The sequence below is a fragment of the Schistocerca serialis genome, chromosome 4, assembly GCF_023864345.2.
Source record: "Schistocerca serialis cubense isolate TAMUIC-IGC-003099 chromosome 4, iqSchSeri2.2, whole genome shotgun sequence".
Classification (NCBI taxonomy): Eukaryota; Metazoa; Arthropoda; class Insecta; order Orthoptera; family Acrididae; genus Schistocerca; species Schistocerca serialis.
In genome coordinates this window covers 883,917,404-883,932,259 of record NC_064641.1, presented here as the reverse complement: position 1 = coordinate 883,932,259, position 14,856 = coordinate 883,917,404, and the positions used below count along the sequence as shown (strand labels likewise).

General features: G+C 38.8%; 1 protein-coding gene across 5 annotated transcripts in view; it reads left to right on the top strand.

The window, feature by feature from the left end:
- Positions 1–14,856, top strand: part of LOC126473542 (pericentriolar material 1 protein-like) — a 390,146-nt gene that overhangs the window by 257,161 nt on the left and 118,129 nt on the right. For 4 of the 5 annotated variants that reach the window (XM_050100664.1, XM_050100665.1, XM_050100666.1 and 1 more), the window contains 2 exons: positions 1,416–1,478; positions 7,451–7,513. The exons of the other annotated variant lie outside the window; for it this stretch is intronic. In XM_050100664.1, coding sequence (XP_049956621.1) covers positions 1,416–1,478; positions 7,451–7,513 — 126 coding nt within the window. The remainder of the gene's footprint in view (positions 1–1,415; positions 1,479–7,450; positions 7,514–14,856) is intronic. 5 annotated transcript variants of the gene reach the window in all.

Sequence of the window (14,856 nt, the reverse complement as noted above, 5' to 3'; positions counted from 1 at the left end):
TTCAGCCAAGGACATTCTATGTGAATGCTGGTTATTTGGTGGATAATCCCCAGTGCTGATATGATTTATCAAGGGCCGTATGGTCTGTCTTTTCTCCACTGTGGATTTAAAAACATCCAAAAATTGACACAGAATGGATATCACTTCCAACATTGTTCCTGAATTAAGACAGATCCTATTGGCAATTCGATAGTAGCATCCTCTGTAGTGGTAGTGGAGCAGAACACTTTGCTGATGACACTAAGCTGCCCTTCCTTTGACCCCAGTGCCTAAAAACATTGACTATGTGTGCTTGTGCTTGTGTGAATGTGTATGTGTTTCTATTTCAGAAGAAAGATTTTGTGTGAAAGCTTAAATATTTTAGCATTTTCCTCTGTGTCATGATTAGCAATCTACCATTTCCATATGGTTGTTATTCTATCCTGAAATTTCCATTTTTGCTTATTTATTTCCTGTCATTTTTGATGAGATACTGTAATAATCGTTGATTTTGGAACTTACAAATTTGTAAGTGGTATATAAATAAGTGACTATACTATTACATGCAGAAATGCAACACATCTGATGAAATGATTATGCTGTTCAAACTACACATGCTCAGATGACTAATACAGTGACAGCCCCTGCCTACTCCGTATTACCTTCATTCTCATGCGGATGATGGTGAATTCGTGTACTATCACTTATAGTGATCCCTCTTAAGAAATTTTATCATCCACAAAGTGCTGTTGTAATTTTGTATGCAAATATTTATTTGATACATCTCACATTTTCTCATAATTTGTTTCAGCATCTGCTATACTCACTCTTCTGGGAATTTGTTCAGTTATGAATTATTGCAACCACTGAGACATGACTAATGTAAAAGTGATATGCTACTTCATTAATGACACAGCCTCACTTAAACTTTTCTGTCTATTCATACTTATTTGTCTTGACCAAAGCACCTGTGCACAAAGTTTCCACAAAATGCTGACCACAGAAACAATTTTAGACTTAAGAGAGTAAACCATTGTAGTTTCTTATTGTTGTTTCCATGTGAACTGTGCATTGTTGCAGTAAAATATTCTTTTATGTTTAGCTGCACCATTAAAAACATTACATTAAGCTATACTGATACAACACTGGATAGATGATTGCATTCATAGTTATACATTTTATCTCTTCATGCTAATGATTGTAGTAATGCAGCGTATTACACTCATGCACTTGTCACAAGGAAGGAACAATTAACTGTCTTTTTAACATTTGATGTAGACCTGTCTGTACTCCCAAGGAAAGTTCTTAATGTTACAGGTATAGATTATTAGTTAATTTTTATAACTGTATCGTATATACAGTATTCAGATCCAATATTTTGCGCACTGTAACATAATTATCATCCTACTTCCTTTTTGTTGATTTGTTTTTCCCAGGAGCCATCTGGACCTGTGACCACTGAGAATATCACAGAGACTTTCAGCGTAGCAGACAATCCAGTATGTACAAAACAAAGTTTAAATATAATACTTTCTCACACAAAAAAGACCAAAAACTCCATCTAATTTATAAATCACATTTTAAATAATAATCCTTTAATATCTATCAATCAAAATAATACAAATTTATGGAATCTCCCGTTCTTAACATTTCTCAGCCAAATCTGAAAGCTGTTGAAAATAGATATAATAGATCTCATGGAGTAACAGGGATATAACTTGTGTAGAAACCAGACTGCAGTTATAGGAGTAGAAGGACATAGAGGCAGTAATTGAGAAGGGAGTGAGACAGGGTTGTAGACTTTCCCTGATATTGTTCTGTCTGTATGTTTGGCGGACACCAAGAGAAACCAAGGAGAACTTTGGAAAGACGATTAAAGTTCAGGGTAAAGAAAGGTCTCTTTTGTCATTGTAATTCTGTAAGAGACAGTGAAGGACCTGGTACAGCAGTTGAGCAGAATGGGTAGTGTCTTGCATAGTAGGAAAAGCATTAGAAAAAGAGGAATTTTTTTAGCATCTAATGTAAGTTTATATGTTAGGTGGTCTTTTCTGAAGGTATTTGTCTGTGGTGCAGCCTTGTACAAAAGTGAAACGTGGCCAATAAGCTGTTCAGGCAAGAAGTGAACAGAAGCTTTTGAAATGTGGCACTATAGAAGAATACTGAGGTTTAGATGGGTAGATTGAAAAATGAATGAGGACGTTCTAAATCAAACTGGGCAAAAAGAAATTTATTGCACATCTTAACTAAAAAAAGGGATCGATTGATAGGATGGATACTGAGATATCGAGGAATAATCAGTATGGTAATAGAGGGAAATATGAGGGTTAAAACATGTGGAGGGAGGCAGATTCAAATGGATGTTTGCAGTACTTATTCAGAGATGAAGAGGCTTGCACGGAGTAGACTACCATGCAGAGCTGCATCAAACCAGTCTCTCTGAAGACCACAACAACAACAACAACAACAACATATGTTGATGAAATATTTCCAAATATGAAATGAGGTCCAATTACCTCTGAAGTATGATTTTCTCTGTATCTGTCACATTATATCAAATATTACTATCTGCAGTTGGAGGTGGCAGTGGTATATTAGAAGCCTTTTAACCACCTAAATTTGTTTAGTAGGGGGAGAATACCTTGTAACTTCTGATAAGTAGCCTGTGTGGCAGTGACTTCGATTTAATATGAAATCTCTCTCCAAATTGTATGGACTGATTCTACAATCTACTGTTGATGGTGATCCATTGGTCTGTTCTGTTAGTGCTCTGTGAGATTAACGGGCAGCTTCCTGACACCAGATTTCACTTGGTTCTTTTTATTTTTTTCCCCAGTTTCTTCAATAATTTGACTTTACATTTCACAAAAGCTTAGTATAGTGGGACAGCATCTAAGTGTTTCACTTGTGATGTGTCATTGATGATGTATGCTTATCTATTCCCTCTTAATAACATTTTCTGGTTTTGATTTGTAACAAAACAATATTCAAATATTTTCTGTGGCCACCACTAGAATTAGGCAGTGGCTAACATTGATGAGACGGAAAATATGCTATGCACATTGGGAACAGATTTGGTGTCAACGAGATTACTATCTTTACATCTGAAGATATCATCTAATATCTCAGCAGTATCCTGGGACTGGATAAATAGTGTTACTTGGACACTAGCGAATAAGGCAGATCACTAAATGAAGCTTCATCGAACTCAAAAGTATGACCACATGATCCTCCAAATGTTGTAAGAAGATACACCATTGTGATGTATAGTATTTACTCTTGCTTGAAAGATTCTGGGTGGTACAGTGATCTCTGTTTTAGAGAAACATCTGAAATTGATACCTGCATCCAGGACTGCTCCAATCCAAGACACTGCAACTGGAGTATAATGGGAAGTATCAAGACTCCCAAGGGATGCTGCTTAGGAAATTAGGTGGAATGCCGCCACTTTCTGGCTCAGTCTCCAAATAGTCACAAATAGTAAACTCAGCATCATGTCATTATGAAGTACTGCTCTCCATGACTTAAGACAAGACAAGGATATGTTTATTTTGTCTTCCAACAAGGCTAATGCCACTGTCATCATCTGTCCTGTACTGAATGTAATGGCAAGGTATTCAATTATTCTCCATATTGCAACTTAAATAATGACCCCAATGGACTAGATTCAGAGGAAATTCTAGACCTTTCTCAAGAAGAGTTCACATTCACCCTTGCCAGTAAGGGCTTGTGCCAATGAGACACTATCAAAAATCTGCATGGACTTTGTAGTTAAGCATCTTACATCACTACTGACACTCCTTGTACACAAATCTCTGAGCAAGTAGATGAGGTTACCATAGGGAGCCCTCACTTTCCCATGATGGTTTTGTTTTTAGAGGAAACAATTTAGCAACACACTACACAATGTTGTAGTGTATTGCAGACTCTCCTTCACAGAACAAGTCGTCTCTGATACTGATGGTCTGTTAGGTGAGCTTCCGTATCCAAGATCTGAAAACAATTTTCCAACAGAGCAGCTATTCTAAAGAACAAATTTGTCACATATTCCACCAGGTGCAACCAGCTTGAGCAGCAAAATGAAGAACTGGAGGTACCCACTGTCAAGGGTTTCATATCATATGTTGGTGGTATTTTCTCAAAAATTGGGAGAATCCACCAGCATCATAACATTAAATGTATATTTTGTCCAATTGCAAAACTGAGGAACTTGTTGGGCCCATCAAAGATTGTATCTGTCGTAGGACATGATGCGTATATGAGAGTCCACGTCATTGTTGAATGTCTTATAGTGACTAGACATTCTGCACAGTGCAAACCAGAGTGATGAAGAGCTGTACCATATTCACTTAGACCAACCAGATAAATGTACAGTAGATGAGATTGCCTTTCCACAGGGAGTGATGTACGAGAAGACAAAGATTATGCCTTCAGTTTCATACTTAAGGGATTGTGTGATAAAGAAAGCTGTATGTATTTCTACAGAGGATAACCTTATCAATAGGGACTCAGAATTAAAGGACCAGGAAATGATAGTAATTGTAATAGCAGAAATTCTAAAACGTAGTGGAAGAGAGACACAATTGGCATTATTTAAACTGATGGAAAAAGGCAAGAAGAAGGAAAGTAGCAGTAATCACTAATCCACCCACTACACAAAAAACATGATGAAACTGGTTTGAATGACGTTAGGAAGGGTGAGCAGGGGACAGCGGGTACATCCTTAGTCCATGTAGCGTACAAAATCTTTTCTGCAGCTCTTTCCCGAAGAATTGAAGAAGAACTGGATGCAGAATCAGGAGAATATCAGGCAGAATTAGAAAAGGGATAGGTCATGTGCAGAATAAATCAGTAATTTGAAGCTAATATTTAAAGAAAGGTTTGAAATAGCTAAGTTATTCTGTGGATTTGTACATTTTAAAAAGTGGTATGTCTCTGTACACAGGCTAATTTTATTCAAAACCCTGGAAGAATTTGCAGTAAATAAGAAAACACAGTAACATTTAAAAGAAATATTAACAAATACAAATTCCACCTTAAAATCATGGGAGAAATTTCAGACCTATTTGAGATAAAGGCAGGAATTAGACTAGTCAGTGGCTAGCTCCAATCTCATGTAAGTATGTACTTGAAAAAGTGACCAGAGAATGGAGGAAGAAATTGGAAGAATCTAACATAAAAGAATGTAATACAATTTGGCATGAAAAGAGATAATCTCAAAACTGATTGCTAAGCGTATGCATATGTTTTAGCAGTTCTGGCAGACAGTATAAAGGTAGCACTAAGATGGACAGAAACACGTTGAACAGCAGTAAAAGTGGGACTAGAAATCTCATTCAAAATAATGGAAGTAATGAGAAACAACAAGATTACACTATCAAAATCAAACACAAAGTATGGAAGTAACAGGAGAGGAGACAAATTTGAGTATTTAGGACTAGTCATCCAGCACAGTGGAGGGGTGAAAGAAGCCACCAGGACAAGATTGCAAAAGAAGCACTTATCATTTCATTTAACAAAAGATGTTTACAATAAAAGATCATTCTTTAGAAACACAAAAATTCATCATTACTAGACACTAATTTGGCCTGAATACACATGTGCAATCAGAAACACTATTTTGGAATCAATAAAAGAAAATTAATAAAACAGACAAAAGTAGGAAAAGAAGACTAATGCCATGTAGGCACGTCCTATTTGTAGCAAACTGACTAAAGGAAGTTTTGCAGCATATTCAAAAACTGAAAAGCAAACCAAACTGGCTTAGGAAATTGTATAAAGACCTAGAACAAACAGGCATAGATAAGCAAGAAATTGAAGACAGAACAAAATGCAGGAACAAAATTAAGAAGTGGTAAAATTTCCAAGACAGAACTGTCCAAGAAGAAGAAGAAGAAGAAGAAGAAGAAGAAGAGACTCAAGATTCCATTTAAGTACAGTTAGAAATCCAGTGCTTGGTGCCAGATATTAAGAAAACCAAAAATTTCTGAGGACAGCCCTGCTGCACCATAGTGGAGGACCCGCCTTGCTACCAGCTTTGGTTTGTTTCCTGGAAGTAGTGCAACCCAGCAGAAGCACTGGTGACCCAGTATGTGTATATAGAAGACCACTCCTTGCTTCCTGATAGGGATCTGTGGGGTTGCTGCCACCATCCATCTGGAAACAGATGAGATATCCTCATTGTGCATACCAGTAGCCACTTGATGATGTTGAACCATTGTGTTGATTAAATGTTGTAAAATTTACACAATGTGATCTGGCAGCAAACCATTTTTCCACCAACAGTGATTCTGCTTAAGAATATTCCATCATCCACAAAGTGCTGTTCAAAAATTCATACCAATAAGAAAATTTTCACATTTTCCCTTAACTTGTTTCAGTACCAGCTGTACATACTCATTTGGGAACTCATTCAATCATGAATTATATCAGCTGTGACTAATGTAAAAGTGATTTGCCACTACATTAACTGTGCACTCTTCCTTATCCCTTTCAGACCTGATTTTTTTCTGGTAGAACGAAAATTTTTATTTACGTGGTAATGCTTGTAGGTGATTTTTTAATGATTTTAGAGGCAAGATTTATACAAAAATATGTACCTATTTTGAAAACATAATTTAGTGATGTAGCTTCTTATTATGGTGAACAATAACTTATTACAGAATATTCTCTATTGTAATAAATAGTAAAATGATCATTCAGTAATTACCATGCAAAATATCAATAGCAATATTCAATTATAAAGTGGAATATAGTGAACTAGCCATATCTGTGTATCCTGGTGATCATGGGCTGCTGCGTAATGTCATAACATGCTGCGCACTGCTATATCGACTTGCTGATATTTTCATAGGGATGCCCTACAGTTGGCAGCAATTGCACATGATGAAAAGGTTGAACATTCATGAATGTGTACCTCAGCTTTCCATTGGAAAAAAAATACTTCTGTTATAGCTAAGGCACAGTAAAAGTTAATGTACAAAATTGTAGCCAAATGGTCTGAAAGGGTTAAACTTTTCTATCTAGTTACAGGTATCTGTCTTGACCAGATCACCTTGTCTGTAATGTGCAGAAAGTCTCCAGAAAGTATTGGCCATGGAGGCAATTTCAGACTGAAGAGAATGAACCACTGTACTTTCATATTATGATTTGTATGTGGACCTTGCACTGTTGTAATAAAATATTCTCGGATAGATGCTTGCATTCACAGCTATGTTTTTATCTATTCTTGCTTATGCTGAATTATTGTAAGATGTATCAATTTACAAAGCTCTGAAATAAGAAAAGCAAACTTTCCATTTTTTTTTGATGCAGAGTTGTTTATATTTCCAAGGAATGTTTACACTAGTTTTAAACATGTGGATTAATAGTTGTCCTTCATACTATTATTGAATTTACAATAATTTGATTTAATTATTTGCTCACTGCAGTATCATTATCATTGTATTTCCATTTTGTTATTTGTTTTCGCAAGGAACCAGCTGATCCTGTGACCACTGACAATATAGCAGAGAATTTTACCACAACAAACAACCAGGTGTGTGCCAAAAAGTGTAAATATAGTACTTCCTCACACCAGACAGATCAAAAACTTCATCCACTGCATCCTTCACATCTTAAATAATAGCCATTTAATACATACAAATCAAACTAATAAAAAAGTATCAAACAACAGAAAATATGGGATGAAATAACAATACTAATAATAGAAATCAATCAATGGAAAATCTAGGATGGAATGTGACAGTATTATGAAAAGGAAAGTTACTACTCACCATGTAACGGAGATGCTGAGTCACAGATAGGCACAATGAAAAGGCTGTCAGAAATAAGCTTTCGCCCAGTATGACCTTCATCAAACTGTCATCTATTTTAGACAAAGATTGTGCTGGCTGAAAGCTTGTTTGTAACTCGGCAGCTCCGCTACATGGTGAGTAGCAACTTCCATTTTCATAATATTGATACTAATATTAGGCTAGATTTTTATGGAGGAGGCACTAAATGGCACATCATATTAATTAAATAAAGTGTGAAACTTTGGATTCTGAACAATTCTCAGCCAAACCTGTAGGTTGTTAGTGTTTTATCCTTCATAAATGGAAATAATACGTGTGGCTAAACTGCTTGCAAATATGAATCCTGGACTAATTACTGCTGCAATATGTTTGTTTTTGCTTCTGTCACATTATATTTGATAATAATCTAGGTTTGTGCGTGATTTCTTAATCATGGTGATACGGCGATATGAGTGTAAGTTGTACATTAGAAGACATTTTAACCACTTAAATTTTGTTCAACAATGGGAGGAGACCTCGTAGCTTATACCTTCTGATTAACATATTGCGTGGCAGTTTTGAAATTAATTAAAAAATTTTCCAAGTTGTTATAGGAGCTGCTAGCACAGACTACTGTTGTTAATAATCTGTTGGCCAGTTTCATTGTTGCTCAGTGAGAGGAGCAGGCAGTTTCTTGACATCAGGTTTCACCTGTTTGTTCCCAGCTTATTCAACAATTCAGTGTAACATTTCACAAACACTTAATATAGTTGATCATTCTTCATGTATGATGTCATTTATATGTTGAAAGCATGTAGACTCAAATTGATTTCGCTACAGGAGAAAGATTTCAGATATCCCTTTGCTAGAATTCTTGTCTCCTATTCTTCTGAGAGGGCTAAGCCTGATGCGCTCCTTGTTCTTTCAAACATTCTTGAAGAAGTTTAGTTAGCAGTTTTCTCTAGATAGTGTTTTCTGGTTTTCCTCTGTAACAAAATAACAATCTAATATTAGAGTGCTATTTTACACTGTCAGGGGAGGGGGAATTAGTGGAGTGGATCTGGAAAGACAATGTTGATTTTGATCTGATTACGACATATTCAGTTTGGGTCAGTAGATGTTCCGACAGTGGTTTCAAAGACAACTGCCAACAGATAGCATAGTGGCATAGCTACCAGTGTGGTGTCTGTGTTTACCCTTCAATAGGGTATGCTCAAAGCCAGAAGGTTCATTGTGGTGCAGATGTGTGAAGCAAGCAGACAGCCCTGCCATGGAGATGCATTCGTGCTTCCTACAGCCAAGTGAGCAAGTTTGGAAGATGTCAAATTGCACTCTTCCGAGTGGCAGGATGCTCCTTCTGGAGAATTGCCACACAAATTGGATGTGCGGTGTCATTTGTTTAACAATGCTGGTATCAATGATCATGAGAACATTCTCACCTCCATAGATGAGGTTCTGGATGTCCACACAGCACAGACACCCAGCAGGATTGTCATACTGTAAGGGCAACAGTGGCAGATCATACAGATACCACAGCACAAATAAGAGGACTTGTGAACCCAGACATGTCAACATGAACTGTTGCAAACCAGTTATTAGCATTGGGACTATGGGCACACCCACCTCCAGCCCATCTTCCACTCACGTCACCGCATTGACATGCACGGTTCGACCGGTGCTGTCAAAAGGTCACTAGGAAAATGGAATAACATGCCGTGGTCCTCAGTGATGAAAGCAGATTCTGCCTGCATGCAAGTTATTATCATTGGCTCATATGAGACAGACCTGATGAGTGCTGCCTCTTAGAGTGCATTGATCCAAGACACACTGGCACCACCCCTGGCCTTATACTTTGGGGTGTGATAAACTACAGCCCTCATTCACGTATGGTGTTTCTGGAGCAGACACTAACCAGCTCTTGGTCGTGCAGAATGTTGTTAGAAGTGTTCCTTTGCTATTGTTTCAACAGGAAGATGTGTTATTCCAACAGGATAGTCCTCACCCACACACCACCTATGAAACTCAACATGCTCTGCAAGATGTGCAGCAGCTTTACTGACCAGCATGATCTTCAGGCTTGTCTCCAACTGACCACGTGTGGGATATGATGGGATGAGAAGTGACACATGCAACTCAACTACATGAATGGGCTGATCAGGTGTGGCATAATGTATCTCAGGACAGTATTCACATTCTGTATGATTGTGGGAATTTAAGGAGATGGGACCTGGATAAACTGACTTAACCAGAGGTTGTACAGAGTTTCAGGGACAGCATAAGGGAACAATTGACAGGAATGGGGGAAAGAAATACAGTAGAAGAAGAATGGGTAGCTCTGAGGGATGAAGTAGTGAAGGCAGCAGAGGATCAAGTAGGTAAAAGGACGAGGTCTAGTAGAAATCCTTGGGTAACAGAAGAAATATTGAATTGAATTGATGAAAGGAGAAAATATAAAAATGCAGTAAATGAAGCAGGCAAAAAGGAATACAAACGTCTCAAAAATGAGATCGACAGGAAGTGTAAAATGGCTAAGCCGGCATGGCTAGAGGACAAATGTAAGGATGTAGAGGCTTATCTCACTAGGGGTAAGATAGATACAGCCTACAGGAAAATTAAAGAGACCTTTGGAGAAAAGAGAGCCACTTGTATGATAATCAAGAGCTCAGATGGAAACCCAGTTCTAAGCAAAGAGGGGAAAGCGGAAAGGTGGAAGGAGTATATAGAGGGTCTATACAAGGGCGATGTACTTGAGGACAATATTATGGAAATGGAAGAGGATGTAGATGAAGATGAATTGGGAGATACGATACTACGTGAAGAGTTTGACAGAGCACTGAAAGACCTGAGTCGAAACAAGGCCCCGGGAGTAGACAACATTCCATTGGAACTACTGACGGCCTTGGGAGAGCCAGTCCTGACAAAACTCTACCATCTGGTGAGCAAGATGTATGAGACAGGCGAAATTCCCTCCGACTTCAAGAAGAATATAATAATTCCAATCCCAAAGAAAGCAGGTGTTGACAGATGTGAAAATTACCGAACTATCAGTTTAATAAGCCACAGCTGCAAAATACTAACACGAATTATTTACAGACAAATGGAAAAACTGGTAGAAGCCGGCCTCGGGGAAGATCAGTTTGGATTCCGTAGAAATGTTGGAACACATGAGGCAATACTGACCTTACAACTTATCTTAGAAGAAAGATTAAGGAAAGGCAAACCTACGTTTCTAGCATTTGTAGACTTAGAGAAAGCTTTTGACAATGTTGACTGGAATACTCTCTTTCAAATTCTGAAGGTGGCAGGGATAAAATATAGAGAGCGAAAGGCTATTTACAATTTGTACAGAAAGCAGATGGCAGTTATAAGAGTCGAGGGACATGAAAGGGAAGCAGTGGTTGGGAAGGGAGTGAGACAGGGTTGTAGCCTCTCTCCGATGTTATTCAATCTGTATATTGAGCAAGCAGTAATGGAAACAAAAGAAAAATTTGGAGTAGATATTAAAATCCAGGGAGAAGAAATAAAAACTTTGAGGTTCGCCGATGACATTGTAATTCTGTCAGAGACAGCAAAGGACTTGGAAGAGCATTTGAACAGAATAGACAGTGTCTTGAAAGGAGGATATAAGATGAACATCAACAAAAGTAAAACGAGGATAATGGAATGTAGTCGAATTAAGTCGGGTGATGCTGCGGGAATTAGATTAGGAAATGAGACGCTTAAAGTAGTGAAGGAGTTTTGCTATTTGGGGAGCAAAATAACTGATGATGGTCGAAGTAGAGAGGATATAAAATATAGACTGGCAATGGCAAGGGAAGTGTTTCTGAAGAAGAGAAATTTGTTAACATCGAGTATAGATTTAAGTGTCAGGAAGTCGTTTCTGAAAGTATTTGTATGAAGTGTAGCCATGTATGGAAGTGAAACATGGACGATAAATAGTTTGGACAAGAAGAGAATAGAAGCTTTTGAAATGTGGTGCTACAGAAGAATGCTGAAGATTAGATGGGTAGATCACGTAACTAATGAGGAGGTGTTGAATAGGATTGGGGAGAAGAGAAGTTTGTGGCACAACTTGACTAGAAGAAGGGATCGGTTGGTAGGACATGTCCTGAGGCATCAAGGGATCACAAATTTAGCATTGGAGGGCAGCGTGGTGGGTAAAAATCGTAGAGGGAGACCAAGAGATGAATACACTAAACAGATTCAGAAGGATGTAGGTTGCAGTTGGTACTGGGAGATGAAGGAGCTTGCACAGGATAGATTAGCATGGAGAGCTGCATCAAACCAGTCTCAGGACTGAAGACCACAACAACAACAATGATCGACTAGATGTCATAGTCAGTGCCTGCATTGCCACGTGTGACAGCTACACCATATACTAATGTGGGTGTTTCAGCATGGGTTGATGCCTGGTGCCTGAGAACCACTTGTACTACTGATCTGCAAATGTAATCATTTCATGTACTCCACCTGCACTGTTGCAACAATAAATCTTCAGTCAATTGGAAATCTTCAAAATGGAACCTCCCCCCCCCCCCCCCCCCCTCCTGCATGTATATGGCTTCCTGGAGGCATCATACACAGGTTACTAATGTATCATGTGTGTCATACTGGACATTTCTCGTGGAAATTGCCAGCCAGTCACCTAAACTTATCCCGGTAGTAAGGTATCCTAATTAACTGTGCAGACCAGGTCTAAGAGCTCGATTTTGTCCTCTCTATAAATAGTCAATATCTGCCCAGAATTTATCTTTGAGTCTGCAGCAAATACTTTCTAACTGATCAAAACTGTATATTGGTCTGGGACCTGACACCAGAACTTTGTGTTTGCAGGCAGGATTTGTACTCATGCATGAGTCCCAGCCACTCCGTTGTACTGTCAGAAATGAAACTTTTGTGGGTCATGAGTTATACCTGGACAGCACAGTCAATGAGAATATTGCTTGCAAAAGGCAACATTTTGGATTCAAAGCCTGGTCTGGCACACAGTTTCAAACTGCAAGGATGTTTAAATCAGTATGTAATCATATATTTAAAAACAAAGGTGATGTGACTTACCATACGAAAGCACTGGCAGGTCGATAGAAACACAAACAGACACATACATACACACAAAATTCAAGCTTTCGCAACAAACTGTTGCCTCATCAGGAAAGAGGGAAGGAGAGGGAAAGACGAAAGGAAGTGGGTTTTAAGGGAGAGGGTAAGGAGTCATTCCAATCCCGGGAGCGGAAAGACTTACCTTAGGGGGAAAAAAGGACGGGTATACACTCGCGCACACACACACATATCCATCCACACACACACAGACACAAGCTTGTGTCTGTATATGTGTGGATGGATATGTGTGTGTGTGCGAGTGTATACCCGTCCTTTTTTCCCCCTAAGGTAAGTCTTTCCGCTCCCGGGATTGGAATGACTCCTTACCCTCTCCCTTAAAACCCACTTCCTTTCGTCTTTCCCTCTCCTTCCCTCTTTCCTGATGAGGCAACAGTTTGTTGCAAAAGCTTGAATTTTGTGTGTATGTATATGTGTGTTTGTGTTTCCATCGACCTGCCAGCGCTTTCGTATGGTAAGTCACATCATCTTTGTTTTTAAATATATTTTTCCCGCGTGGAATGTTTCCCTCTATTATATTGATATCAGTATGTAATCAGTTTCATTTGCGTTGACTATTACTGCCACATGCTTCAGACTTGGACACAGCAGTGTCATTTACAGGATAGCTTGAAGGTCATGTGGGAATCTTGTCATTGGGTTTAGCAGCAGGTAGCATCACTCTGATCTTCCATTTTTGACACATTGGTGTACATTGGCAACCTATTAAGTATGACACATAGGTAACTGGCCATGTTTTCTTGTTGCACAATTCCATTCTTGCATGTTCATCTGCTGTGGGACCACATGGGCTGGGCATCGCCTTGTGGCAAGTGATTGGCTTTCCGTTACAATGAAGGTCAGTCTCCACTAGTGTATGCGTATATGCAAGGCAGTAAATGATTTTTTTTATTGAAACTTCCTGGTAGATTAAAACTGTGTGCTGAACTGAGACTCGAACTCAGGACCTTTGCCTTTCGTGGCCAAGTGCTCTACCATGTGAGCTACCCAAGCCCAACTCACAACCCGTCCTCACAGCTTTACTTCTGCCAGTACCTCATCTCATACCTTCTGAACTTCACAGAAGCTCTCCTGCAAACCTTGCAGAACTAGCACTCCTGGAAGAAAGGCTATTCCAGAGACATGGCTTAGCCACAGTCTTGATCCAGCACGCAGTTTTAATCTGCCAGGAATTTTCATATCAGTGCACACATTGCTGCAGAGTGAGAATTTCATTCTAGAAACATCCCCCAGGCTGTGGTTAATCCATGTCTACACAATATCCTTTCTTCCAGGAGAGCTAGTTCTGCGAGGTTGCAGGAGAACTTCAGTGAAGTTTGAAAAGTAGGAAACTAGGTACTGGTGGAAGTAAAGCTGTGAGAACAGGTCATGAATCATGCTTGGATAGCTCAGATGGTGGAGCACTCGTCCATGAAAGGCAAAGGTCCCAAGTTCGATTCTTGGTCTGGCACACAGTTTTAATCTGCCAGGAAGTTTCGTATCAGTGCACACTCCACTGCAGAGTGAAAATTTCATTATGGAATTTTTTTATTTTTTAATGATTTTGTTTAGTCACAGGATTTTATTTGTGCTGTTCCTCTTGCATTCCCATTTCCCACCTGATAACCCATTTGTACCTGTTGTGGGGACCTCAGAGTGCTCTGCCCTTTTCAGTTTTATACTTACAGAATTTGAAGATCAGTGCTCGGAAAGATATAGGTGTTCATTTTTTCCGCACTCCATTTGAGAGTGGAATAATAGACAATTATTGCGAAGGTGGTTCAGTGCACCCTTTGCCAGGCACTTAAGTGTATTTGCAGAGTATCCATTTAGATTTAGATACTAAAGCAGCAAATGATTTTTTTTCCTAAACAGTGTAATAATGTGGAGACTTATTCAGTATATGATACAGACTTTCAGAGATGCAGAATTTGGTGTATTCTTTTGCATGTGTGTACATTTTTTGTTTTTAGAAATATCCTTAAGGCTGAGTAACAGAACTGACTTG